This window comes from Rhipicephalus sanguineus, chromosome 2 (assembly GCF_013339695.2).
Source record: "Rhipicephalus sanguineus isolate Rsan-2018 chromosome 2, BIME_Rsan_1.4, whole genome shotgun sequence".
Taxonomy (NCBI): domain Eukaryota; kingdom Metazoa; phylum Arthropoda; class Arachnida; order Ixodida; family Ixodidae; genus Rhipicephalus; species Rhipicephalus sanguineus.
This window is the reverse complement of record NC_051177.1, coordinates 50,058,704-50,085,653: the sequence shown is the minus strand read 5'-3', so window position 1 is coordinate 50,085,653 and position 26,950 is coordinate 50,058,704. Positions and strand designations below refer to the sequence as shown.

The 26,950-nt window shown below is 47.0% G+C and overlaps 1 protein-coding gene across 6 annotated transcripts in view; it reads right to left on the bottom strand.

Moving 5' to 3' along the window:
- Window positions 1–20,257, bottom strand: part of LOC119382912 (dachshund homolog 2) — an 88,664-nt gene extending 68,407 nt beyond the window's left edge. For 4 of the 6 annotated variants that reach the window (XM_049412343.1, XM_049412345.1, XM_049412344.1 and 1 more), the window contains exon 1: window positions 19,580–20,257. In XM_049412343.1, coding sequence (XP_049268300.1) covers window positions 19,580–20,184 — 605 coding nt within the window. In that variant the 5' untranslated portion in view covers window positions 20,185–20,257. The remainder of the gene's footprint in view (window positions 1–19,579) is intronic. The other 2 variants (XM_037650824.2, XM_037650823.2) reach the window with 2 other exon arrangements.
- Between the last annotated feature and the right edge of the window lie 6,693 nt (window positions 20,258–26,950).

Below are 26,950 nucleotides of genomic sequence, written 5' to 3'. Positions count from 1 at the left end.
GCTGTGCACCAACGTTCGCTTGATTCGACGTCATTTGTGCTTCTTTTACGTCTTCCAATTTTCGTCTTCGCGTCTCTCTTGCCACCTGTATGCGCAGTGCCGGTGGCGGCAGGTGCTTCCCCGGAGGCCGGTTACGCGCACGCTTGAGCGTTAGCTTGCATGGCGAGCTTGCTATATAGTTGTATAGCATGGTAAAAGTATATAGGAGTGTTCACACGACGTCATCCACGCCACATGCACTAGTATTGATTGCTTCCACGCACTGTGCTGTTGGAGGTGTATCGAGGCACACCGAATATCACGACTCTACTGGTTTTATATACAACAATATGGCGGCCGCAATGACGTCAATTAATGCCCCCCGTTGTAGCCAAGTGCGATGAGAGAATTAAAAAAGATTATATATATATATATATATATATATATATATATATATATATATATATATATATATATATATATATATATATATATATATATATATATATATATATATGCTAAAAAAAAGGTAAAAGCCAGTTCCACACCGAGTGAAAGCTGCATGAAGTGCGGAGCATTGATTCGCATGTGTTTCCATTGTATTTATCTTGTGTTTATCTGTTCTTTTTTTGTGTTCTTTTCGTGTGATTATGTGATATTTTTTGTCCTTTTCTGTTCTCTTCTCGTAATTGTCTGATTTGTTTTGCGATGATCTATTTTCTGTCCTTTGGTCTCCTTTCTACTGTTTTTCTACTGTTTGCTGCTCCCAGCACGGTGCGTCTAACTCACGGCGCTGGCGTTTCGCTGTGACTTCGCTGGCTCGGACAGTTACCCTTCAGCGACGCTGACGTTCATGGGCAAACAAGCGCTGGCGTTCCAAAGTGCAACCTGCTCGGCTTATGTGCATGAAACACCAGACCTACGTGACGCCATCGCGACACAAGTATGAAAGTGCGTGACTGAGACGACGACAGGGCGGTTCACTTTAACTGCTCCGTAGTTAAAAAAAAAATGAGGTATAAGATAACGTGGATGTAGCACATTTGTATACGACGTGACATCGTAGCCTACAAAGGAGAACGCCGCCGTCCACATATTCACGCGATCTGTTTATGAGATTTTTGTGGCGATATGTGAGCGAGCCAGTCGTAGAAAACTATGCAGTGCGTGGATATTAAAGTCCGTCTCGCAGCAACACGGGCTCGGGGATTGGCGTAGCCAGGCGTAGTCAGGCGTGAACCATTGGCGTAGCCGGGGGGGGGGGGGGGCGTGCACACCGGGCCCGAGCCCCCCCCCCCGAATTTTTTTTTTTCTATTGCAAACAGAGCCCAAAATGACACTTGACTACATCTGCCTGCCCGGCCCCCACTTCAAATCAAGGAGGTGCCCCCCCCCCCCCCCCTCCCCCGAACAAAATTTCTGCCTACGCTCTGGGTGTGAAAGTAGCGGGAAACTGATGAAATGCCATTATGCGCGCCTGTCAGGTGGTGTTCGCTACTTGAAATAAAATCCGATGCACAAACAGGACATGGACCTTTTATATGATGACATACTGTCGGTAAAATTCGTCACTGGTTACCTATGCAATAATGCACCGACAGAACCAACATGAGATTTCCTGATTAAATCACATTTTTATGGCACCTTCTGCGCAGAGTTTCCTTACTATTCGAACGTTGCTCGATTTGTAGTCCCTTTTTTGTGTGTATGTGCTGCTGTATTAATTTTTTCACACTATACTCGTAAGAGCACACTAGCCTATTCTTCTTCATTGCCACAGCACAGTGCTTGCGCAGAAGTTGGCGGGCTTGCCACGAGCCAACCAAGTTAGCGTGCGTCTATTACTACATTTTACTGGTTGATTTATATTTGCCGAAAATATCGAGGTCACTGCGTACGTGACCAGTCCTGCGTGTGATCAGACCACATATAGAATATTTCCGAAAAAAAAAATTCACAGATAGAGGAGACTGCAATAGGCAATTATATATATATTTTTTCTGATATGGAACGCTTCCTCGATTTCACGCACATCCTGGATGCCATGTCATAGATGTCACATATAATTAAGTGTCACGAAGGGAAGGACCACGAAAGGAAGGCCCGCCTTTTTATGCCTGTCCAGTGTCGCAAGAACCATTGCTAGAAACAGCCTTTAAACTTGAGGGGGACGTTGGATACATCGCGATCGAAAAACACGGGCAAACGTGCTGTTCCTCTACCATTTTCCCGGCAGGCATCGGTATATTATTTGTATTCTACACTGGCGCACGTATATAGTCATTGATTGCTTTCTGGGAAGCATACACGAGTGCTTATGACAGCAAATTCACAAACGCGAGCAAAAGGGCACTTTTGCGAAATCGCTCAGGGGAGGTCCCAACGCACAGACAGCGAGCGGCTGAGAGTTTCGTAACGTTATATATAATATACGCGCAGGCACCCCTCGTATATCTCGGGTCGCTGGAGCAAGAAAGCAGCGCGCGCTCTTCGCATTATAATAATTACGCGACGCAGAGACAACGCTGTCAACTTGAGATGAGTAATGCGCGTCGAGTCCTATTCTGGCCCCAATGGCCTCTCTGCAGCTTGTACGTAGTACCTGTTTCGCTTACAGCTATCTCCGCGCTCGCCGTGGAAAAACGTTTGCTCGGAAAAGCCTTCAATACCACAGCTCTAACTGCCGCGTCAAAGAGAGGAGAGAGCGAATTCGGAGCGTGTTTGCCTGCGTGTATGTGCAGCCAGTAGTTTCCTTTGGTGCTCGCGATGTATGTGTGGCATCTATACATGCAGGAGCGTTAAACGAAACGGGCCTCAGTAGATACGCACAAATATATACACGGTCGGGGATATGGCCGGAGCACGCGGCTAGCCCGAGTCTTCATTCATCAAGCCCCACAATTATCCAGCATTTCCAGCTGCCAACGACGCGGCGCGCTCGCGCGCGCGCCTCAGGCGTTCGTTCATTGCGCGCAACATCGCAGTGCTACTCGCGAGATTACTGGGACCACTGTTATTGTCAAGCGTATTACTTAGGACCTGGCGCTTCTTTTTATTGCCTCTCTAACTATATGTCATGTTGCGTCGTATGGCCGAGCATCGCATATAATGTCTCGCAAAAAGTGCATCGCCTTCTCGTTGCCCGCCGGCAACCGAAATGGGCGCACCACGGATCGAGGCCGCTCTGAGCTACAAGCATAATGACAGATTTCGAATTGCGTCTACGGCTTCGCGGAGAGAGAGGAGAAGGGCTGCGTTGCAGCCAATGACACGGCGCATTTGGACTCGGAGTATTTTTCGGTTCCTCGTTTCGTCGAGGCTTAGCTAAAAGCTATCCACCTATACACCTCCACCTCTCTGCCTCATGCTAGGCCTCCAAATGACCGTCCACAGTCACCGATTGGCCCATTCTGTTCCGGCACAAACAACACCGACACGCGCATCGGGCAAAACGATGCTGGCACTGGGAGGGGGTAGAAAAGGGGGTTCCGTACGGTACAAGAGACCGCCGCGCCGTGAGCGGAATGTTGCAGACGTGTCCAACCCGAACGACGCATTACCGCAGCAGCTTCTGCTAGGACACGCTGCACGTTCTACGTGACCGGCAGCATTTCGAACCCAGAGTGGGCCTTCTCTCTCTCTAGATGACGTGAGTGTAACTCTGTGCCAGCGAGAGTCGTTGCGCAGATATATGAACACGGTCATTTCGAAAGCAGCAGCAGCAGCAGCAGCAAAACAGCAGTCGTCCCCTAGGCCAGTATACGCACCACCGCCGCTGCGTAATGACTGGTCTGCGCGAATTGCACACCGCGCGAAGGGTCATTTCTGTTTGCTACTGCGCGAGTGCGTGCGCGTGCTCTCTCCTCCCTCTCTACCGTCTTACTGCCTGTTCATGAAGAAGAAACAAAGATACAACGAAGAACCGAGACGAAAAGAAACGCGTCGGAAGGCGAGGCCTATACTGTGTGGAAAGGGAGAAAGGAAGGGACGGGCAGCTGGACCCGTCGAGCAATTTGCCAATTTGCGAGAGTCGCAGTATAGTCGTTCCAGCCGGCCGATTTCGCGAGTGAGAGCAAGACTGAGAGAAAGAGAGAGAGACAGACGGAATTGCAGGCCGGCTCTGTTTCGATTGTAACGCGACCGGAGGCCGAGCGAGTTGCCATTCTAGGGTGTGGTTCTTTCCACGCCTGCGTGAAGCCAAGGCTACGGTGAGCGCAGTTATGGCCGCAGACACACGTATGCGAACGTACATTATACACTCGTATACGTGCCCTTATGTGGGCGGCATTTGTAAAGTTGCCTGACTGTCGACCAATGGTTCGCCGAGCGGGGCGGGGTTATACGCTTTTTTGCGTGGTCAAAGGCTGTGCCTCTCGACGGTAATGTTCTGGGCGAACGTGCGCGGTACGTGAACGAAAGGAACGCCTGTTCAGCATAGTGGGATAGAACGAGAGAGAGAAAACGATGAGGAGTCAAAAACTTTTGCCAAGAGAGGTCCCCGATTGCTGTCGAGGGCAGGCGCTGGCCTGATTAAGCGGAGTGCCAAAGAACGAAAGAGAACGTAATGAGTAAGAGAAGATAAATAAACAAAGAACGGGTTATATTTACGTGAACTGACCACGCGCATTTGTGGCATGCGTGGCTTTTAATGTTACATGGCATTAAAAAAATCACGCCATATCCACGAAGTGAATGATGATTGAGGAGCTGGCTTGGAGATAATCGGGTAAACCGTGAATGCTCCGTACAATTCCTATGTTGTCACATAAAGACGTCGCGCGTTGTTATAGTAGCGATTGTGGTCAGGTTGTTGTCGAACCACAAGCGGTCGCAGACCTTGTAGCTATGGCCGAACGCGCTTGAAGCGCGCGTCGGCGCCACCAGCTTCAGGTAGCGACCGCTTTCGGCGCTTGGCCGCTGCATCCCGCGCCCGTACCTCTTCGAGGTTCTCTTGCAGCTGCTTCCGCGCTGCTTCGGCTTCGCGGGCTTGTATCTCGGGGTCCGCACGTCGCTGACGTCTCTCTGAGGCCTCGCGAGCTCTCACCGCAGGATCTTGGCGGCGAGCCCGCTATGCTGCTGCCTTGCGAGCCCTCCGCTCCGCCGCCTTGTCTTCTTCGTTCGTGTTATTAATATCGAAGGGCACTGCCGGAGTGGAATGAGCGCTGCATGTTGGCTATGCTATATGGGGTTTTGACTGCGTTATTATCATCATCAAGGCTCTCGAAGAACAAGAGGAAGAAGACTTCTCTTTCGCGCGAGCGTGCGCATGCTACAGTTGGTAATGCTATATGTGGTTTTGCCTGCGTTAATATCATCATCAAGGCACTCGAAGAACAAGAGGAAGAAGACTTCTGTTTCGCGCGAGCTGCGCCTGTAGGGGTCGCTTCTGGAACTAAGGTTACGTTTCCGGCGCGGGACTTTGCCCCAGCTTAAGAACCTGGCAAGCTAGCTCCTAAAATGACTACTCCTGTGGAACCACGGTACTGCTGCTTAATTACACTAGCACAATATACGTGCACATTTTAGGGACAGTTTTGTCTTGGTCATGCGCTTTTGATGATCGGACACCGGATAACTGCCGTAACGTATATGGCGTCGCTACCCTGCCCCAACGGTGCTCTTGAAGCTACAGGGTTCGCCGAAATAACGTGCGGATTTGCTTTATAATAATAAAGTTTTTCCCTGCTCTCTCGCGGTATCAGTTAGGCAGTATACCTACTGTGACGCATTTCACACTTAATACGACGAATGACCGCGAGACGCGAGGCAGTGAGTTGATATTGTAGCGAACGTTTGTCTTGCGGCCTCTACATGGGTTTACACTAAAGGTATATGTACTTGACAAAGTGGACCGATCCCTCAAGCGGTGCAGTATCACACAGCACCTCAAAGCACTTTTCTACGAAGGTATAACGGGGAGAAATCAAGGCCGTAACTAAGGGGGGGTTGAGGGGGTTCTGACACCCCCCGAAATTTTTTCACGCTTATCTTTTCGGGTGACACTAAAATACTTGCACGCCTTCACAGCGACCACCAGTTGCCAAAGTGAGCCATTGTACACACAAACACCCCCCGAAAAAAATTCCTGGGTACGGCCCCGGGAGAAATGACGCGCTCTCGTGGCACTCCTACATTAAACTTCCCTTCGTAACCCTTGCGCCACCTTGCGGGTTTCCGCAGAACTCATTTGCGATAAACGGCCGAGCGCCGGCACCGGATAACTGCCGTACCGTATATGGCGTCGCTACCCTGCCCCAACGGTGCTCTTGGAGCTACAGGGTTCGCCGAAATAACGTGCGGATTTGCTTTATAATAATAAAGTTTTTCCCTGCTCTCTCGCGGTATCAGTTAGGCAGTATACCTACTGTGCCGCATTTCACACTTAATACGACGAATGACCGCGAGACGCGAGGCAGTGAGTTGATATTGTAGCGAACGTTTGTCTTGCGGCCTCTACATGGGTTTACACTAAAGGTATATGTACTTGACAAAGCGGACCGATCCCTCAAGCGGTGCAGTATCACACAGCACCTCAAAGCACTTTTCTACGAAGGTATAACGGGGAGAAATGACGCGCTCTCGTGGCACTCCTACATTAAACTTCCCTTCGTAACCCTTGCGCCACTTTGCGGGTTTCCGCAGAACTCATTTGCGATAAACGGCCGAGCGCCGCTCGAAGCATGCGTCACGCATCTCGCAGCGTTATAGCTTCTACGTGTTCAACGCAAGCGCATGTGGCCTTTAGGTGTATAGCCTTACCCTGCCACGCCGAGGGACCGACCAAGTCTCAAATCCCACCTTTTTGCCATTTTTCTATCAATATGCGCGAAGAATCACGCGTGTCAAAGCTCCGATCGAGCCTCCGTTTGCCGAAGTTGCGAGAACTTACACATAAAAAAAAGAAAACACAAAGCTTCCTTAGCATGTCGAAATATTCCACGTGATTCATGCGGCCGAGAAGCAGCCGCAGCTCAGGTGGTCCCGCGTTGCGCCATATGGAGCGAGCGCTCGCACGAGTGCGAAAGAGAGATTACCCGCTGTATATAGCGGCTAAAAGGGCCGAGATGCCTCGCGTATATCGTGACCGCCCCGAGGCGAAGAACGACGCGAGCGAGCTCGACGGCGCAGCGGGCTGCCTGCCACGCTGTGCGCGAGGCGCTCCCGTGGCGGCCAGCCACCCAAGCGAAGAAATCCGACCTCGCCCCTCTCAACACCCGTCGTGCAGCGGAAGCGGCCAGCCACGTTGATTAGAAGTGATCCAATTGCTCCCGTGCTGACCTCTGCCTTGTTGCACTATAGTACACACACAGAGAGAGGAACACTGTCGTGCTGACCCCTGGCATCGAGTCTTACTTGCACGACGGTGTAGTACGCAGAGGAAGAAACACTGCAAGAAATAATCGTGACGTGTGCTCGCTATGTCCTTGGGTCCAGGTGGGCATAGAGTTAAAGTTACAACCCCCCCCCCTCGAGTTCCCTCTCCAGTGGGAACTTTGGTGGGAACCCTGATAAATAGAATGAAAACTCGGAAGGTGCATGCTTCGATAACTATGCCATTAAAGTCCCTAGAAAAATGTTTGCTTTGTCTATAGGAGCCTTATAAGCTATACTTGTATAGTACGTCATATTGCTCCAATACTCGCGCTTGTCGTCTTAGACATCCTTGCGGCGTCCTTTATCGCGCCTCCTCTATCTAATATTCAGGTAAAACATCTTTGGTTTTTGCTATACACATGGTGGTAGTAAATCTTTGCACTCATACATAATCACTGCTAACTGTTGCCCTTATAAGGAATCTTTTGTCCAACATTTTACATCTGAAAATAATCGAGAAGGACGTCTGGGGAAAGAAAAAGAAAAAAAAAAGAAAAGAGCGCCATCAGTAATTCCCGGACTATCTGGCCCGTCATGTAAATGCAGATCCTATTTAGACATGATCTAGTGCTAAAGCTACTCAATAGCATAGTTGTTTGCTGGAAGCTCTATTACTTGCAGTGCGCGGAGGAAATACTCCACAAAATGAGCGTGCGCTGTAATATAGGCCAAACCTCTCCATGCACTTATACGTACATTCGCAATACGGGCTTTTGCCTGTCAGCGCATTACAGACTTGCTCAACTAAGGATCCCTGGTTTGTATCCGAGTTTCGACACCGGGAACAGCAGACGCGAGTGCAGGCCGCGATCGAAAACAGGCATGGAATCGCCACGAGCATTTATCGTATAACTGAAAGCAATAGGAAAATAAAGACGATGCCTGTTTGCTTGTTTGTGGGAACACACCTACTAAAACTCGCCAGCGTAGGTGCATGGCGCTACTCTCGTCAGTTGGACTACCTGAAAAGGCAGACATTATGCATGCGCGACAAATCGCAGTGCCATGTTAGCTAATTAACGAAGTTCCACCGATTAACTAACCATCTTCTATAGGAAACATTGCAATCTAACGTTGAAGAAGCCGTTTCAATTTAGCATAAGCTTGGAGCTCAGTTGAGAAAATTCGTTCCCAATCTTGCCTCACTCATCACTGTGTCAGTAATCACTCTTACGTGTGTGTCCCTTGTTGCCTCTTGTGTATCTTTCGACCTATTGTATATTTTGGTGCTCCTAGCTAATTGGTATTAAAAATAGCTCCTGCTCTTCACTTCACTCGCATAAAACGCAGGAAAGTCTATCTTCGCGTTCACACTAGCACACACAACCCATATACATACAATACTATACATACAGCGTGCAACGGAGGGGTCTCCATGAAAGCAGCTCACAAACCGGGAACAGTCTGTGGGGACGACAGCAAAACACGAAAAAAATAAACGAGAACGACTCACGAACTGTCGCGTTCTCAAGGTTGGCGTCATGAGTGTCACCATAGCCTGTCGAAGGGATGCCATTACAAGATGAATGGAAAATACTGTGTACAAAAACCTACGCGAAAAATGACGAGCGAAGAAAAGCGAGGAACTGAGTTATGGCTGCCAGGCCGACTCGATATCGTGTCCTGCTCGGTGCATACGCGTTTTTTTTGTTTTTTTATTGGGGGGGGGGGAGGTGTGGGAGGGGGGCAGTGTCTTTTCTTCGTTCAACATTAACGCGCTCCACTGGCACGTTGCTCAGTAAGTCTGTGGGACCATTTTAACGGAAGCAAGAATTCGCTTCATTCAGTATCAAGACTACACTAAAGGTGACAGGAACCGGCAGTGAAGACCAGAAGAAAAGCGTCACTCCACGGCAACCCACGAGTAACAGAGCAGATCAGCAGAAGAAGAAAAGAGGGAGAGAGGGAAAGTGTGTGATAACGCGAGCGAGATGCCAGATTGCGGCGAAACAAAAGCGCGCGTCAAGTCACGGTGGCGTTGAGGGGGGGGGGAGACGAAGACGCGCGCGCGTTATGCACTCCACCAAGCAGGGAGGGGTTGATAGCGTGAGTCCGTTCTTCTGTAGCCCCGACTGGGGACTGCGACCGCGAAAGGCTTGGCTCCTCGCACGACGTCGTCGTCGCTGGAGCGATCACTAGGCGCACGAGGAGGAGAAATGCGCAAGCCTCGAGTCCTGCTCCATTGTGTTGCCCCACCACGGCGACTGGCCGGAAAGACGTCTTAGCTCTCGATCTTTCTTTCTTTCTTTCTTTCTTTCTTTCTTTCTTTCTTTCTTTCTTTCTTTCTTTCTTTTTCTTCTTTCTTTCTTTCTTTCTTTCTTTCTTTCTTTCTTTCTTTCTTTCTTTCTTTCTTTCTTTCTTTCTTTCTTCTTTCTTCTTTCTCAGCGCTGGCGTTCGCGCAAGCCATTGTGTACCTACTTCGACACCGCATAGGTGAGGAGGTGGCAACAACAACGCGACGACGACAGCGCGAGCCGTGGGCCGGTCGGTCGCTGGATATCTTTCGTTCGCGTTGGCTGCAGCATGGTCGAGCGGTTCGGACGCGTGGATATGTAGTGTACGCTCACACGCATGCGCACCGTGTACGCTATACTGCGCTCCGCGACAAAAGAGCCGCGTCGCCACTGGTGGGGAGAGTTTATTGGAACGTCCACTCGGTTCACGACGGCGCCGACAACCCGGCGACAGCGCGGTGTCAATGCGTGACGCGGCCCGGCATACGTGCGTCGTTGCGTGCGGTGCGTATGTACGCGGGGTCGGTTCATTCAAGTCTTGGTTGTAAGCCGGCGGCTGCAACATGCGTGAGAATGAAAGGCGCGCGAGTGTAATGATGCTGGGGTATAACCCCCCAGATGCGATTCTTGAAAACCTTTTTTTGTTGGTTCGAGAAAGACGGCATGAAAAAAAGAAAGACGCGAATGCTCTTCGGGAAGAAAGGGAACCTCAAACTGAGACAGGACCAGGCAGGCGTCTCATATACACGGGTACTTACAACTCGAGTGCATTAATGCGCTCCGTTGAACACGGGACAGCTGAATCCATGGCGGCTCAAAAATGCCCCGCGGCGGAGAAAAGCGCCTTGTAATATAGACTCCCGGTAAGGCGAGGTATAAAGACACGACTCCGTTTAAGACTAAACGGGTTTCTCAAAGAAGGCCGTTTCGAAATACGAAGTTCTCAAAAGCTGGAGAAATCTCTTGCTTAGCTTTAAATGTCCCACAAGGGTTGGGCAATATGTAAGGAAAGTCGACAGCGACAAGCACAGTTGTGAGCGAAGGCTTAAAAGGTGTCGAGTGTAACCCGAGAAAAGAGCGATACCCCCAGTTCTCGTGCCTGTCTGAACACCGAGTTCCCTTAAAAATCAGGGAAAGGAAGATTCGGTCTATTTTTTTTTTTCCCTTCTTTCCAACTTTCGTTTGTTATGCAGCATTCACTACGACCACTGATAGAAGTCGTGCGACCTCTGCGACTTCAGAAGATGCAGAATTACTAAGTGTTCGAAGAAAAAATATTGGGCAACAACTCTTCTAACGCATAACCCCGAAGAACTGTAGGCTTAAGAATATAGGCAAGTTCGGCTACGGGGTATGGCGTTGTAAAGGATCTCGATATACAACAGCCGCCGTCAGCACCCCACATCTCTCTATTCGGCTGCACTTGAGGATCATTCATTACGTCAGCGGCGCCCGCGCTAACAAGATTAAATTGGGTCACACATCCCCACGGCCGCGTGGTCTCCCCCGTCTATAGGTCCGTTCATGGTTATATCATTCAGTCCTGATCTGCAGCTCGGCGTATGCAGCTTCGCGTAACAAAGCATCATTGTTCTTTACAAACCAAACGATTTATTTTTTTTTATCGTATACGCGTGAAACAAAACGTATTGTTTTCCCAACGTTGTAGGAGCGCGCGCCGCGAGGGAATGTTTCGCAACAACTCGTGTTTTTTGTGCGGTTTCGATTGCGCCTGCGCACGATTTCCATGCCGGTGTTTGTCGGATGTCGAGTGCGTATGCGTTGCTCGCGCAACAATCTGTACATCGCATCGATCAGCTTTTCTTTATTATTATTATTCACACCCGCAGAAGGAACATGAAAGAGCAGCTAAAGGAACAATGCACTCAACGCTTCAGAACGGGCAGCGAAAGAAACTAAAAAAAAATAATCTCAGAAGGTTCTGCTTTTCTGCCGATACCATAGAGCTAATCTTCGCCGTTGTGTTCCAAGACATGGGGTGTCCATAAATTAGAGCATCCGCGCAGGCAAAAACCAGAGGCGTGAAGCGTGAGTGACGTGAGAGAAGGGATGCGGCCAGTATACCTGTCAAATGCTTTTTTTTTTTTTCGTAAACGACGGTGGCGGTTTGTGGGTTGGGATGAGTGACGTTTCGGCTAGCTGGGAGGCGTTCTCCGCGTGGATGGGGTGCGTTTCTTCCCGTGTTACGTACTGCGTAACATGAACACTAGACGCTCACTGCTCAGCGAATGATTCTGCCTTGGTGCATGTGCGTGGGCTGCATGTAGGTCTGAACCAGCATCTTTATCGGCGTAAAACTGTGCTTTCTAGAGTTTCGTTCTAAGGTAGCTCAAAATGCGCGCGATCCTTAACCAAAAACTAGCGGCTAGAATATATTAAGCGCTGCAAACGTATACAGGGATGGAACATATATGGTCCCACATACTGTGATAGTCAGAAAAATATCGATCCGTTATCATCGTAGCAGGTCATATATGATCTCGCGCGAAGTTTGCGCTATGAAGGGGCGGTAAGAAAGTGGAGCTCGTTAAAATTTTTTTTGTGTTGTTTTGCCGCGGACTATACGCCTTCACGTTTGGCTGTGGAAGCTTATAATACCGGTCAGGTGTCGGATATTCCCGAGTTTTCATAACGCCAGTTTGTGGAGCCGTGTTTGTTAGGCTGATTTTTATCAGACTGCTCTAATAAAAACAAACTGGTGAGGTAGTATATGTATACGGTAACGCAAAACAGATACACACACATGCGCGTACACATAGATACAATACAGTCTATCTTGTACATAAATGTACAAGGAATGTACATTAACGCTCGCACAATATGAAATCCGGAAATCCGGTAATTAAAGCTATGAAGGATTTATACACTTGACGTATTTGCCAAGCCTTCCCCACAAAATGCATGCAACGGTGCACACGCGCGAATGGAGAAATACGATAGAAATGCGCTGATATCCGCGTGCACACGCTTATGATTATCGCAGTGCAGGTAAAAAAAAAAGAAAACCAAGATTTGTTTACAGGAGGTCGCATTCTTAGTATTGTCAAAGAGTTTGACCGAATTTCGTTCTGCACGTATGCTATACGCAGAATGTAGCATCGTTATAAAGAACTAAGTCGCTGAAAAAGAAAGGAGAGGGCAGGAATGACTCTTCACTCGAGATTAAAAACACGCGCACGCAGGAGCAGCATGCTTGACGGGCATGTTCAACAGAGGTATATATACCGTCTGTTCCACTATGTATTCCATAGTACCTGAAAGTAATAGGAGGCCGACGCCAAGTAAAACTGGCATAGAAAAGTAAAAGATGAAAACGAATGAACATAGTTGGGTTTTAAAAATCTAGTATAATCAGAATAGCGCTGACGAATGATGAAGAAATGCAAGTAAGGACCAAAGGAAGAATTCCCAGTGAAAAGATACCTTGACGCATTAATGAGAAGTAAACACAGCGTATCTTGGTGGTGACTGCTATGGCCTTGGTTTGTGACTCTTTACTTAGACTACAATCATCTTCATTTGTCATTGCTTCACACGCGCCGTATATTGAGTTCTACCTCGTCTTAATTTGAAAATATCTTGCTTTGATGAAACGTATACGGTGGAAGGTTTACAATGCGGTTTCTTGAAATTCAAGCTAGCACAAAGTTATCGTGCAATGCGAAAGGAATGTAGGTATCTGTCAGCGGGTAAGCACTTTTAAAGACGATAGTCTTTCTTGGGGAACTTAAACGCAGAAATTTTGGTCTGTCTTTCTGTCTGTCTGTCTTTCTGCTTGTCGGCACGTCCCTCGATTCAGCCACTCGGCCAAAGTTGAACCACTTGCCCAAGGGCCAGCCGTCTTGAACTGGTAGGCTGTTCATACTTGTGAACGTTGTGGATCAAAAAGTAAATATCATGCATATCTGAGGTGCAACATCACTAGGTAAGTATTAGGTGGCGTGTTCCTTTAATAGAAAATACATACATACGTAATTTTAAGGACCCTAGTTTCTTAAGCTGCGCTGAAAATGCATAAGAATGGAAGCTTGAGCGAGTTGGTATGCGTTCATCTTTGTTGAAACAGCGCTCACTAGACGACGACGAAGTAAAAGAAGGCACAGGACAGGCACCGCCTATACATGAGACAACGAAGCACTTTCTCATTTCCTGCAAGAGGTACTCTACCTTGCGCAAAAATACCTTAGGTGTTGTTTTCCGTCTGCTTAGATTAGAATTAAATGAACAAAATGTACTGTCTTTCGGGGCTTTTTCTCTGGGCCACAGTGACGGGAAGATTGCTGATGCATTGCAGGAGTTTCTTAAAGGTTCAAAAAGATTTAGATTGTAAACTTTACCTTTCCAAAATATTATTTCTATTTTTCCCCAAAATTATCGGTTTTATTGATTCAATTCTATTCTATATTATTATTAGTAGTACAATTTTAACTCTAATTCATTTATACTTCTTTCGTATTAATTAAACAAAGTTTGAACTTCAATTTCAATTTTTCCTTTAAAAACTAACCGGTTCTTGGCCAATCCCCCAGTGTGGGTATGAGCCACAGCTTCCAGGCTCTACTCTACTACTATAGTGTACTAGTTCTAGTACACTATAGGCGCTGCCTGTCCTGTGCCTTCTTTTACTTCGTCGTCGTCTAGTGAGCGCTGTTTCAACAAAGCTGAAAATGCGACTGCGCTGAAATTTGCCTTCCTCCATGCCCTTCGCACGAGCTCATTGTTGTGTTTCGGTTTCGGTTCTGTATTGCACTGTACGAATGCCATGGGTTGGTGTTGAAAAACTTTAGTTTTGAGAAGGCCAAGAAGGTGAAAAAAAATATTTAAAAAATGAAAAAGCAGCGTTGTGGGCGGCCTTCAGGCTGCCGGTTGTGGGCGCCGCTCTGGCGTTCCTGCTTTACCCAGGCGACGTGTAAATAAAAGAGTGTGTGGAGAGTACTCGTTGAGTGCGGACGTTTCTCTGCTTCAGCGCTTCGCGCCAAACCGCGTTTTCGGGCTGGCTGGCGTCCCCGCCGGTCGCGTTGGTCACCGCCGGTCTTCGCCTGCTGCTGCGCCGGGACTACCAGCACGCAACACAGCACTCATGTTTCCCGACGTATTGCCAGATGGCGTCCATATCTCACACAGCGCCTCTTCTATCGTCTTTACACGACATTTGCAGCGAAGCACGCAGATACGCGGCCAATTTTTTTTTTTTTTGGAAGTAATAACATGGCACTGATGTTATGTTACATTATGAAGGAGAAGAAAGGGGAGAAGGAAGAGAAAGTTACGTTAAGATTCTGGGTCAAAGCAACCCGAAATACACGTATTATGTATGTTTCTGTATCAGCCGATTAAGCTACTACTACCGTAAAACGACCGCTCTTGCCGCAAAAGCCGCCTTGAGTCTCCTAGAAGACATGCAAAGCCAGTCCCCGCGCCGATTTCCCGTGAAATCGTGGAATTTGACAGCTTCACACTCGGATCTGTTACATTGCTGGATCTTTTCATTGATAAAGAATGACAGAATTTTGGTAGGAGCCAAGAACTTAAATCAAAAAGTAAAACATTTATGCTCCAAAATCACCCGAAAAATATTTGTTCCTTGCAATCCGCGAAATAACACTGAGCAAGGAACACCAACGTGATGACACGAAAAAAAGAATAAAAAAAAATAAAGGGAGACGGAGATGCCCTGCATTTTTTAATGATTCCTTTGCCCATTAAATGAAAATTTGAAAGGCTATTCTTTCTGGCTAATTTACTAATGCCTCAACGAACTTAGTGTCGCGCATTAGTTTATAAGCATTAACGAAAAAATTCTGTGTATATGAAATCGTCGCGGATTCCTTATTCATGCTATAACTCGAAAATTCATCCAAGGACTGACAATAACCAGCGCAATGAGAAAATCAACAAGCATAATACGAACCAAGGGCTCATATGCTCAGACCTGTTCAGTTTTTACGCAATAAATGTTTGCAATAACGCTTACTCCAGCCAATCACAGCGACGGACATACCATTAGCGAAGGTGACAGGCCAATGGGAAGCATTGTTTGCGAACGAACAAGAAACTTGTATTAATTTGGCCGGGAATCTTTAAGAACATGTACTGCACATCAATAGTCATAAGCCGAATCCGCCGACTTTCGTTCACGCATAAGTGTTTTTGCCGGTGGTAGACCGCTCTCGCTAGTAACACGCCCAGAATCAGGATTCGCTGCAATTTTCTTTCGTAGGCAATATTCCAGAAAGAGCTTTTTGATACGTGCCCAGGCGCCTAACACACAAAGCTTTTATTTCAAAAGTGCCGCTTATCTACAGGCCTTTGATAATATTACATTCAACATCGGGATTGGGTGAAGTTAAAGCTTGCGAAGAATTTTAGCTTAAGAATTTCTTTTCTCTGAATGCACTCTCGTAGTCACGGAGAAACATTCGCACCCTGTAGCTGTTCATAAGATTAGATGCTGACCTACTGTGTGACGTTCATTATACGGATAATAATACTCTGAGCGAATGCCGCCGGTCAATAGAGAACTGCACTTGCGAACCGTAGTGTTCGTAGAGAGATTTCGATTCAAAGCCATGGGCACAATCGGGCAAATATCGCGAAAGGAAAAACAAAAGTTAGCGACGTGACTTCCATTGCAGTCGTTTCTAATTGGTCCATCAGCGGATGACATGGTTAGGAGCTAATGCTAATGACCAATAAGACGGGACGAAATATACGCGAGATCAATTCGCGTTGATTTCATGTCAGTTTCTGACACGAAACATATAAACAGCGTCTTCTCTGGAACGTCTACCTGAACAACAAACCTACAAGTTTTCAAAAGCGCCGTTATATTATTTTGTAACTTGATATATGATCGCTTTATTGCGTTCACTACTACGCACTTAAATTGTTGACAAGTTCCGCGGTTCTTATGTTGCGTCGAGCTGATTTTTACGTGAACGGTAATATAATATTTTCTTTTTCAATTTCGTATACTTGTATATTTTCACTGCTCCACCGAGTGCGTCGCACCACGCATCCGTGAACTAATAAATGTGCCGAGAATGCGCTCGAAAGCTACAGTCTCTTACCCATAAAAATATGCACTTACCGAAATCTGTTAACGCTGCTATAACATCACGACGTTTAACCAAAGAACGTGTGGGAACTTGAAACTGAGTTTTTTTTTTTTGTCTCTTTCTTCTGCTGGTCGCGCGCTTCGCCCCATTGAATTGGGTGTTGATGTTGCAGAAGGAAAAAGCCTAATTATATCTCATTTCACTTATCGCTAAATTTAGAATGAGCAAATATGAATGCACGCGTTCTTTTGGTACATGATATTATTATGCCTTACTTCTTTTTTTTCTCTCTGCCATTAGTTCTAAAATATACCTGTCCTTTATGAATATGGATGTCACGGTTCATGAATGAAGAAACCGTTTACTGTTTTATCTGTTTACCTTATGGAGAGTGAAGGTGCATACATGATTTCATTACAAGAAACTAACAAAAATGACGCTATAATGAAAGTTCTCTACGAATTTCCCGTTGTCTAAGGTAAAAATGAAGCAGTGCGTAATGAGTTTTCTTGATAGTTATATCCGTGACACACATGTGCCCATGTGTGGCATGCATGTCATCGAACTTATGGATAAAAAAAAGACGTGGTGATTGCTCAAGTTTTAAACGCCTCAGTGATTATATTTAACCGCTTATGTTGGTGCGTGAGATACATACACCAATAGCGCCTCACGACGTCCGCGTTAGGTATGCGTCATCCCTGTGATAATGCCGGAACGCGGAAGAAGAAATACACGGTGACTACGGAAGTAACTTCCCGTTGACGTAGAGAAATTAATGACCATGTCAGACTGTAACGGCTGGTATAAAATCAGATGGGCGCCGCTCGTCGAAGCTAACGGCTGCTGTTTCGTTGAAACGCAAAAAAAAAAGAACATTGATAGCCCCGTTAGCCAATGTAGGCAGGCTTCTCCAAATTGATGATGAGTAACAAAATAAAAATGCTAGACAAGAGATCCTGATTGCTTTCCTGTCTTGAAAGGTTGATACGACAGAAAATAACCGTTGCTGATAAAAAAAAAAAGACGAGTAAGTCATGTTCGAGAATAACCTCGCTGAGGTTTAATGAAGTTTGTTATGGTTGCGAAGGGGAATTCCTCGTACTCAGTGTTATAGACGGATGACTTTATGATATTGCAGTTCAACGATGTTGTTGTTTACTACTCTCGCAGACAGTGTCGTTAAGCTTATGGAATGTAAGAACGTATAAACATATAGAGGGTTCTGCGAATGGCCGAGATGAAAGATGGCGAGCGTTTTATTCTTTTTAGTGATTGAGCGTATAGGGTGAACTTGTTGAGTGTTTCTAGGATAACTCTAAACTATCGGAGCCTGCACGCGCGTAAAGTGCGCTCTTGCGTAATTGTTAGTTACACGCCATGCTATAGGGAAAGCTTTAACCAGTACCATAAAGTTCAATATATGTCAGCATATAGTAACAAACAGCTTCTTGTTTTTCGGAGTGCGAGTAACCTACTAACTATACATATTACGTCATATTGCGACTTCAAGAACAAGCAAGGTGATAAATTTTGTAATTACACAAGCACACAAAAAGGAACGCCCTCCTGTAAATAGTAGGGTTTAATATACTCGCTAAATGAGAATATTAAGTTAGTGTTTCGCTACTGAGTGAGGCTTTTACACGAAAGCCTCAGCAATATGTTTTTTTTTTACTAATCCGCCACACCAAACAATTTTGCCAATGAAATTGTTAGTATGTTAAAATTATATCGGATGAAACGGCAATTCTGTGTTCACATTAAGGAGCGTACCACGCTGTACATTAATGCGGCTCTGTTTCTATAGTTATACGTTCTGTGAGCGAATGTAGATTCGATCTCGTAATTACGAACAGTCAAATGCAGAGGTCGCTTACATATTTCGTGACAATGCGCGCACTATTACGTCATAAGGTCGCGGTGATCTAACATGCTTTGCGTTTACTTTCTCGCTAAAGATGCTAATGAAGGTTTCAATGTTACAGCTTGTAATTAATCGAATTCAACAGCGGTAGGGCTATATTGGGGATCACATACTTCGATACTTTGTAGCGAAAGTTATTTGGACGTCAGCCAGCTGAGATACTCGATGAAAAAGGAATAAATAAAGAAAAATACGGGTTCCCCTCTTCACATGAGAGGATTTAGCGAAGCAATGAGGATGAAAGAGCATGGTTAGAATCATCGAATACTAATGAGGACAGATTTCTAAACGTAAACGCGGTCGGCGAGCCGTGGTTGATGTTGCAATTCGTTCTCACATAGACCTTGACATCGAAAGAACATTATGGCAGGCGGAATTTCACCGAAGCGTGCGTTATAGATTCCAGAAGGAAGGTTGCGGAGAGAAAAGTTAAAGAGGTAGCCTACCTAGTTTCGTTAGTTTATTATTATTTTTTTTTGCATGGGGGCAGGGGGCAGCGTACCAGAAATCAACACAGCATCGATTTGTTTCCTGTTACGTGAACTTGAGTTAGTTGCAAACCATTAGCTCAGCTTCCCTCAACTTGACTACATTCCACCAGTGTTCTCTATCGAAGGTGATATAAATACAAAGACAAGAAAAACATGCAGCACCTCTTACGAGCGCTTTCAGTATGGCATAGACCAATGGAACGGCTAGGACACAAGTATGTTTGCATTACAGGGAAGAAATCAGGATGTAAGGCTCTACTTCACCACAGCCATGCCGGAAGGGATAAAACGAACCACAGGGGAAAAAAAGAGGAGATATGAGTGGGTGGATAAGAGACAGGTGGCTCGATGAGCAAATCAATGAAAGTGGAACGTCCACGCAGGATACCCACACACACACGCACACATTCAAACGGGACGCACGGTGTGGCTGTTGGGAAGGAGGGGCAGTGAACAGATAAATGATAAAGAAGTGGGTTCTCGACGGCAACCAACCCGAGCGTAAGGTAGCGTGCTGACCTGGCAGTTGTGCAGTCCTTGTACAGCGAGTCGAAGTCCTTGCACGACAACAGCTTGCACCGGTTCACGCCGGGCTGGATGGCGCCCAGTCCGCGCAGCACGCGCACCTGCTCCACGTTGCACACGATGGGGCTGATGCCCAGCCGCTTGAGCTTGGTGTAAACGGTGTGCAGGCCTCCAACCAGGTGCTTGAGGAACAGCTCGAACGCCTGCGGCAGGCACAGCAGGTACTCGCCGCGGTACGCGAACGCGGCGACCTTCTCGCCGCGGTACTCGATGAGGCGGCAGTCGGTCGCGTCCGCGGCCACCGACCGGGACGGACTCTTGAGTCGCGCCGCGGCCGCTGCGGCCGACGACAGCGGGTCGAGGCCACCGCGGAAGCCGTTGATCACCGAGCAGAACTGGTCGCATAGCGCTGCAGCATTGAACGCCGGCGGCAGGGGCGGCGGCAGGTCCGGACCGCAGGGGGACGAACCCCGGCTGTCGCCCCCCATGTACGAAGACACCGACGGCGGCGCGGGGTGCCCGCCGCCCAGCGAGAGGTTCTCGGGAAGCAGCGAGGCAGCATCGGTCGATGCCATGCTCTCTTCGGAGAGGACTCTACGCGTGAGTGCCGCACTCGACTAAGCGGCCCGCGAGTGAATCGTGCGCGCACGGGCGCGATGCGTGCGGCGACGGATCGGGCCCGGTGGAGGGGGAGGGCGTTTTCGACTTCGGAGAGCGCGAGGGGCAGTCCGTAGGGTGGCGCCGCCTGGCGACGTTTCGGAACGACGTAAGAGCGGTGGTGCACCGGTCTCCTCCTCATTCGGAGAGAGGCCTGTCGCGGACGCCACACAGGCCCGTGGACACTGTCGCGCGAGCGTTTCCGAAGGGCAGGCTACGCGAAAAGCGGGGCAGACTGTCGTGTCTGAAGAGGGCTTAGCGTACGCGGAGGCGTACCGCTGCTGCGTTCTGCAGCCGCGAATGGGCTGCAAGTTCGCAGGGAAGTTATTGAGGATAAAACTAATTAACAGTAATGAGCAAGGAATGTCGCCGGACAGCTAACTAAGCCAACCAGCGCTTGGGCACGGGACGCAACACGGCTAGTACGTGAGGGCGGTTTGTATGATGCCACGTAGTGTCCCGTTTCCTACAGCTCTGGTTTGCATAATGAAACGCCAACAGGTCCGACGTAATGTGTGAGCGATGGAGCAAGAAACGTTAGAGTGCTGTTGATCGCTGCGAAAGAGCTAGGCCCTGCTTACGTGCAAATGCGATGGGCAGGATACGATACACTTACACTACCGTGTTTACATTCTTTCGTATCTTCCCACGTCGACCCCATAGAAAAACATCCTTGTGAGAATCTATTCAGTCACTGAACTGACTGCTTGGAGGAGGAGAAAAAAAATTGTGAAAAGGAGGAACTTCGGCACATTTTAACAGTGAAATGGTCTAAGGCGGCCGTTAGTCCGCGAGTCGCGAACAGAAAAGGATCATCATCATGAACCTGCACGCACTCTCTTCGTCCTCTTCTTCATCGTCGTCGTCTTCTTCGCCTTCTGCTTTGCTCCTAAAGTGCGTACGCCGATTTATCCGGCGCTGGATGCAATAACTCTGAGACAACGTGTAGAGAAAGAAAGGGAAATAAAGTAAAAAGAAGAAATGAAGGTAGAGGAAGAGAGAAATCTAAAGGGAAATGATTTCTTCGCGAGGTGGGATTCGAACCCACGTTTCCATGATCCGAAGGCGAGCGTCTTAACCACTCGGCTATCCAGGCACGCTAGCAGAGCATAGCATAGCCTTGTACAGTATACTATAACAAAGGGGTGGGAAAGAGAAGTGAGGGACAGAAGTGAGGGTGAGGAGGAAGGAAAGGAGGAGTGGAGTCAGTAAAGCATAGCATAGAAAGAAAGCAAAAAAGTGTAATAGAGAGAACTGTAGACAGAAATAGAAAGGAGAAAGAGAGAGAGAGTGAAAAAAGAGAAAGAAATAGAGCGAGAGAAAGAGATGGAAAGTAAGAGGAATACAGAGAGAGAGATGATAGAGTGAGAAAGAAAGAAAGAAATAGAAATAAACAGACATGGGCGTATCCAGGGGAAGGAGGAACACCGGGCCCGTGCCCCTCCCCCGAAATGTTTTTCTGCCATGGTGTACAGAGCACAAAATGACACTCGACCACACTTACCTGGCCGGACCCCACGTCGAATCAAGGGCGTGCACCCCCCCTCCCCCCCCCGAAAAAAAATTCTGCCTACGCCACTGTAAACACAGGCAAAAAAGACTTACACGAAAAACAGAGAGAAGAAGAAAGAAATAGAGGAATAAAGAGAGAGAAAATTGCAAAACTTAGCTAAACAGCAACAGCCGGGACTACGTAGGTGCCCATCAGCTCCGCTGTCTCTTTAGCATCTCGCCTCCAGTGCAAGCTAGGCTAATTTTTTTCTGTGGCGTCTCATACCGTCTGCAACACACTTTTAAATCCTTTAAACTAAACCGACAGGAAGCATAATGTAACACTTGAGAGCTCCCATCGAAGGTGAGTTTTGTGACCGTAATACAGGCAATATCAAACCGACCGACTGTATAGTTATAAGCCCGGCGAGCCGGAATTTAGATAGTAAGGATCAATGTAACCACTGTATGCCTATTTGGGACGATTTCTGGGTACTTATAAAGGCACAATATGTGCTTACAGATACGCGCATATGAGTAGTTTAGCGCTGTGCATATGTGTTCATCGCTCTATCCCTTAAAAAGTTCTTATGTTTTGCTTGATGGGAAAGAGAGATCGCTTGAGTGCGGTATGTCATGTAAATATTTCCTACCTTACCACATGCAGAACTAATAACGCACTATACCTTATATCAGGGGTGCTCAAACATTCAGGCCTTGGGGAACCCAAACGGCGTTTCCAGGGTGCCGCGGAACCCCCAACTTTTCTTTTAGCACGAAGACAATCGGTAGCGGGGGGCGTGAGGGGGTGCATTTGACATTTCTCGACGCGCGCAACCACAGTATTAATTCACCGCCCGCATTGGCCTATGAGCTTTAATACCGAAGGCCATCGTAATTGATGTGCAACCCCTGATAATACACAGACTTACGATTCCTCCGCAACACTCCCAGATAAAGTCATAAATTAAGTGCTAACGGAGGTAAAACGCGAGCAGGTCGCATTCGTTCTGACCGCTCGCGGAAGCCAAATAAGTTCTTTAGCGTAACCCCTGGGATCCGCGGAACCCAGTTTGAGAACCCATACCTTATATTAAAGGCAATATACACACTACCGCCTCATATTGCTCCATAAATAGCAATAGGGAGCTCGCAATTGGGTCGTTATCAGTATCTTGGCAAGTGTGAATTAACCATAGTTTTTAATACCATGCTTATGCGTGCTTTCTGGTACCGTTTGCTTCCGCGTGGTTTTTGCGTCGCTGCAAAGTTTAGCCAATCCGATGTGATCAAGACGTGCATCAAACATTGCAATAATACACGCACGCTTGCTAAGGTAGCGACGAAAGTCTGATGCGCAAACATTTCTTTATCATGACTGAAGAACCATGCAATACCAAAAGGGTTGCAGGGGCGCAGCAACGCTCCGCACAATTCCGGGGCCTCCATACTCCGTTTCATACATCAGCTGCAACGCTGCGGAAGCTAGCGAGACTTCTTGCTGTAGATGCGCTCGCACTAAGAAACAGTACAGTGAATTTACCACCCGTAATGTGGTTTTTTTTCGTTCATGGGCTGTGTAATAAAAGAAGGTGATTTGCGTCCAAGAAATAAACGAACCACGTTATTTACACTGTTGTCGATAGTTTGTTCTGAATCGCTCAGCGTCTCTTTCTTTTTTTTTTGTGTCATGGCCTCCGCGATTAGCACTGGCAGCGCGCAGCCGGAACTGATCGCGGAGGCCAAGCAGAAGACACGCGGATTTACACATTTTGCTGGCCGAACTTCTTGCATAGCTTCCACAGCGTTGCACCTGATGTGTGAAACAGAGTATGGATTCATATGAATGGTATAGTGGTCACTTGACAAGGGTCAAGTGTATGTATCTTTCTAGTACAGAGAGAGAGAAGGGGAGAGAACAAAACGCAGATTGACCTCGGGCATCAGCACAAAGAAAGCGCTTCATGTCTCCATATATACCCTCGAGCCCTGCATAATATTTACGTCGATGAGCACCCGTCGGTATAGCTATAAGAATCCGCCGGATAATATCGTCGAGATGAAAGCTGGGCCAGTAGGGGACAGTAGGACGTAACATTTTCTTTAACTAGATTGCATTATCTTGTCATCTAGCGCTCATCGCCGACCTATCCAGGTGGTAACGAAGGTAGGTCATCGCTGTAACCACTGACGTAGCGTCGACATAAAAAGACAAAAACTAAACTAAAAGAGCACCAACAAAAAAGTTAACAATTCAAAAAGCAGAAATAACATCATTGCGTAATTCCTGTCTACATTGCCGCCTAGTCTAACGAGTGCACAACGTCTATAGACATCGCACTAACGCGGTATTTCATCTTCGCAGTCCCCTTATATTCTCGCAGATGACGAAAACGAGTCGATCACTTCCTGCATCCTCGTTCGCTTGTCGACTTAGGAAAAATTCTAAAGAAAGAAAGAGAAAAAAAAGGGGCTTGAACAATGAGAAACACAAAATTAAGCCAACGGGTCCAGAAGGATATCATTCTATAAAACAAGCTCAGAACACGCGACAAACACACGTATACGCACACGCGCGCACACAAAGTGACGTGGCGGCGTGACCGACGCCCTCTTTTATTGATCGAAACGCAGGAGGAAGTAACCGCCAACAAGCGACAGGCGTGACGGCACACTCCTTCCCCGAAGTGACAGCCGTCGATAGCGACACGGACACAAGGAAAGAAGTCGAGGATGAAAGACGCATATAAAAATCTTCGAAATTCGGTCGCCTGTCCGGTGGGGGAACCGGTCGATGGCCTTGTTTCTTTAAAAGCATGTTGCATGGATGGACTCCCCGCTGAAGCAGTTCCGGAGAGCGAGAGAGAGAGGAATGATGAAGGGAAGGCACGGGAGGTCAGCCAGACGTGTCTCCTGTTTGTTACCCTACGCAGCAGAAAGATTGTGGACGGAGAAAGAGAAAGGACGAAGGGTATGGCGTTTTGCAGTAGGCTCCATGTGTCCGCAGGTTTACAAAGCAACCTGTGAACAATGTGATCTATCTATCTATCTATCTATCTATCTATCTATCTATCTATCTATCTATCTATCTATCTATCTATCTATCTATCTATCTATCTATCTATCTATCTATCTATCTATCTATCTATCTATCTATCTATCTATCTATCTATCTATCTATCTATCTATCTATCTATCTATCTATCTATCTATCTATCTATCTATCTATCTATCTATCTATCTATCTATCTATCTATCTATCTATCTATCTATCTATCTATCTATCTATCTATGCATGCATGCTGCATGCATGCTTTATTTGCCTCATTCCCAGAGGCAAATGGAGCGACACTTTCTAAGCGTTCGTTATAGTAAATCTCGTAAACCTCGGCCTGTGAAATACATTCGTAAAATAGTATTTAGCCTGCACTCTGCTAGGTATGGTTCAGGAAAAATGAGCTTAAGGCAAAACGTTGTAAAGTCTTCCCGAAACGGCGCCAGACAGGAGAACAGAAGAACCCGAACCGCACTCAAATGCTTGCTATCAAGAAGTAAAGCAGGTCCTTAGTGTTGTTATATGCGGAGTTTTCTTTTTGAATGCAATATACGGATCTCAGCATAACGCTACTTGAGGAACGTATACACTCCCGGTGGCCGAGTGTATATGCGATATCGTGCGTACTTTCCTGAAACGCAGTCACCTGTAAACACGACTGCGAGGGTCCTCTCGAGTTCAATATTCAGGCCAATGTACGTAAAAAATATTCACTGCTAGAGAACGAGTCCCCAAAGAAAAAAAAAAGTCAATCGCTACCGATCGAGGCCTTCTCAATAAAGGTCAGAACTCCGACCACAAGAGAACATTTCGTACTCAACATTCAGGAGTATCTTTTAGGTGAAGTCAGAAGAACGCCGATTTCCGGCACGCGAAATAAACTGTAGGATCTGAAGAATAAATTGCGTGCAGGAAACAGACGGGGAGTATATAAAATGGCGGTCATAGATTCCGTTGTTAAACTAAATGAGTAGGAGCCGTTCTTTCGTCTTTACTGCAATGGCTGCCACTCGTGCCGCGAAGCTTGGACCTTTATGACGAGAATCAGGACCGGCGGGATATATATCCGGTTGAGGGGGGTGGGTTGCGTCCGGCTTGTAGCGAGAAAAACGAGTGACCTTTTTTGCGACCCGCTCTTTTTACGATTGCACTCGTCGGCCTCGTCGAGTGCTGGCCGTTGAAGCGGAGAGCTCGACTCTGGATCGGCTTGGCCCAGGTTACGGCTGTAATGGAAAGTATACGGCTGAGCCGACTCATTGCACGACGGGAAAGTCTTGAGGGTATCGTGGGCAACCGGATGTCCGGAGGTACACCGACACCGTCTACTCCTATGCTTCTTCCAGCTCGAGGTATATGGTACTTTTTAGATGAAGTCAAAAGAGCGGAGTACTCGAGATCGAAATTGAAATGAAGTGTTGGGCGATGGTTATCGATTTTTAAACCTCAACATCTGTGTTTGGCCTCAACCGAAACCCGGTAAACGGTCTCGTACATTTTTTTTTCTCCAGTCGCATCAAGTTTCTTCAGGCTTAACTCGCAAAGCTTTAGACGTACATCTTCAAAACAATCTTAAAGACTCGCCTTGAGGAATTATTTATTGGCTAATAAATAAATAAATAAATAAATAAATAAATAAATAAATAAATAAATAAATAAATAAATAAATAAATAAACTGTAGCAGTAATACAAAATGATGCGAAACAATTCCTTGCGCACTATCTACGCTCCTTCTGGGAAAATTATCAGTGCAGAGCATGCGCTGCTAAACCAAAGCGCGGTTTACAGCAGTTGTGCGAGAAAGCCGGTGTAAGATTACAGGGGTCAAAAATAAAATGTGGAGGATATATCTATGATCTTTGACTTAGGTGTCTGGTAGCCGCACGCGCACGGCGGCGCTCATGTGAGCTGGTGCATTCCTCGGGTTAAAATTGTGTTTCGCGAGCTGCCGAAGTTGCTCTCAGAAGCCACGCAGAAAGAAGTGCGTGTTTGAGATCTTCTCCGCCAGGTGACGCAACGATCCCAGCTTCCCGCAAGAAAAGCGTCTGCTCTTTCAATGGACCCATTCAATTAATCTTCATTGCTTACACTGACAGTTAAATTGTCATTATCCTAAGTAAACGTATGCTCTGATATCATA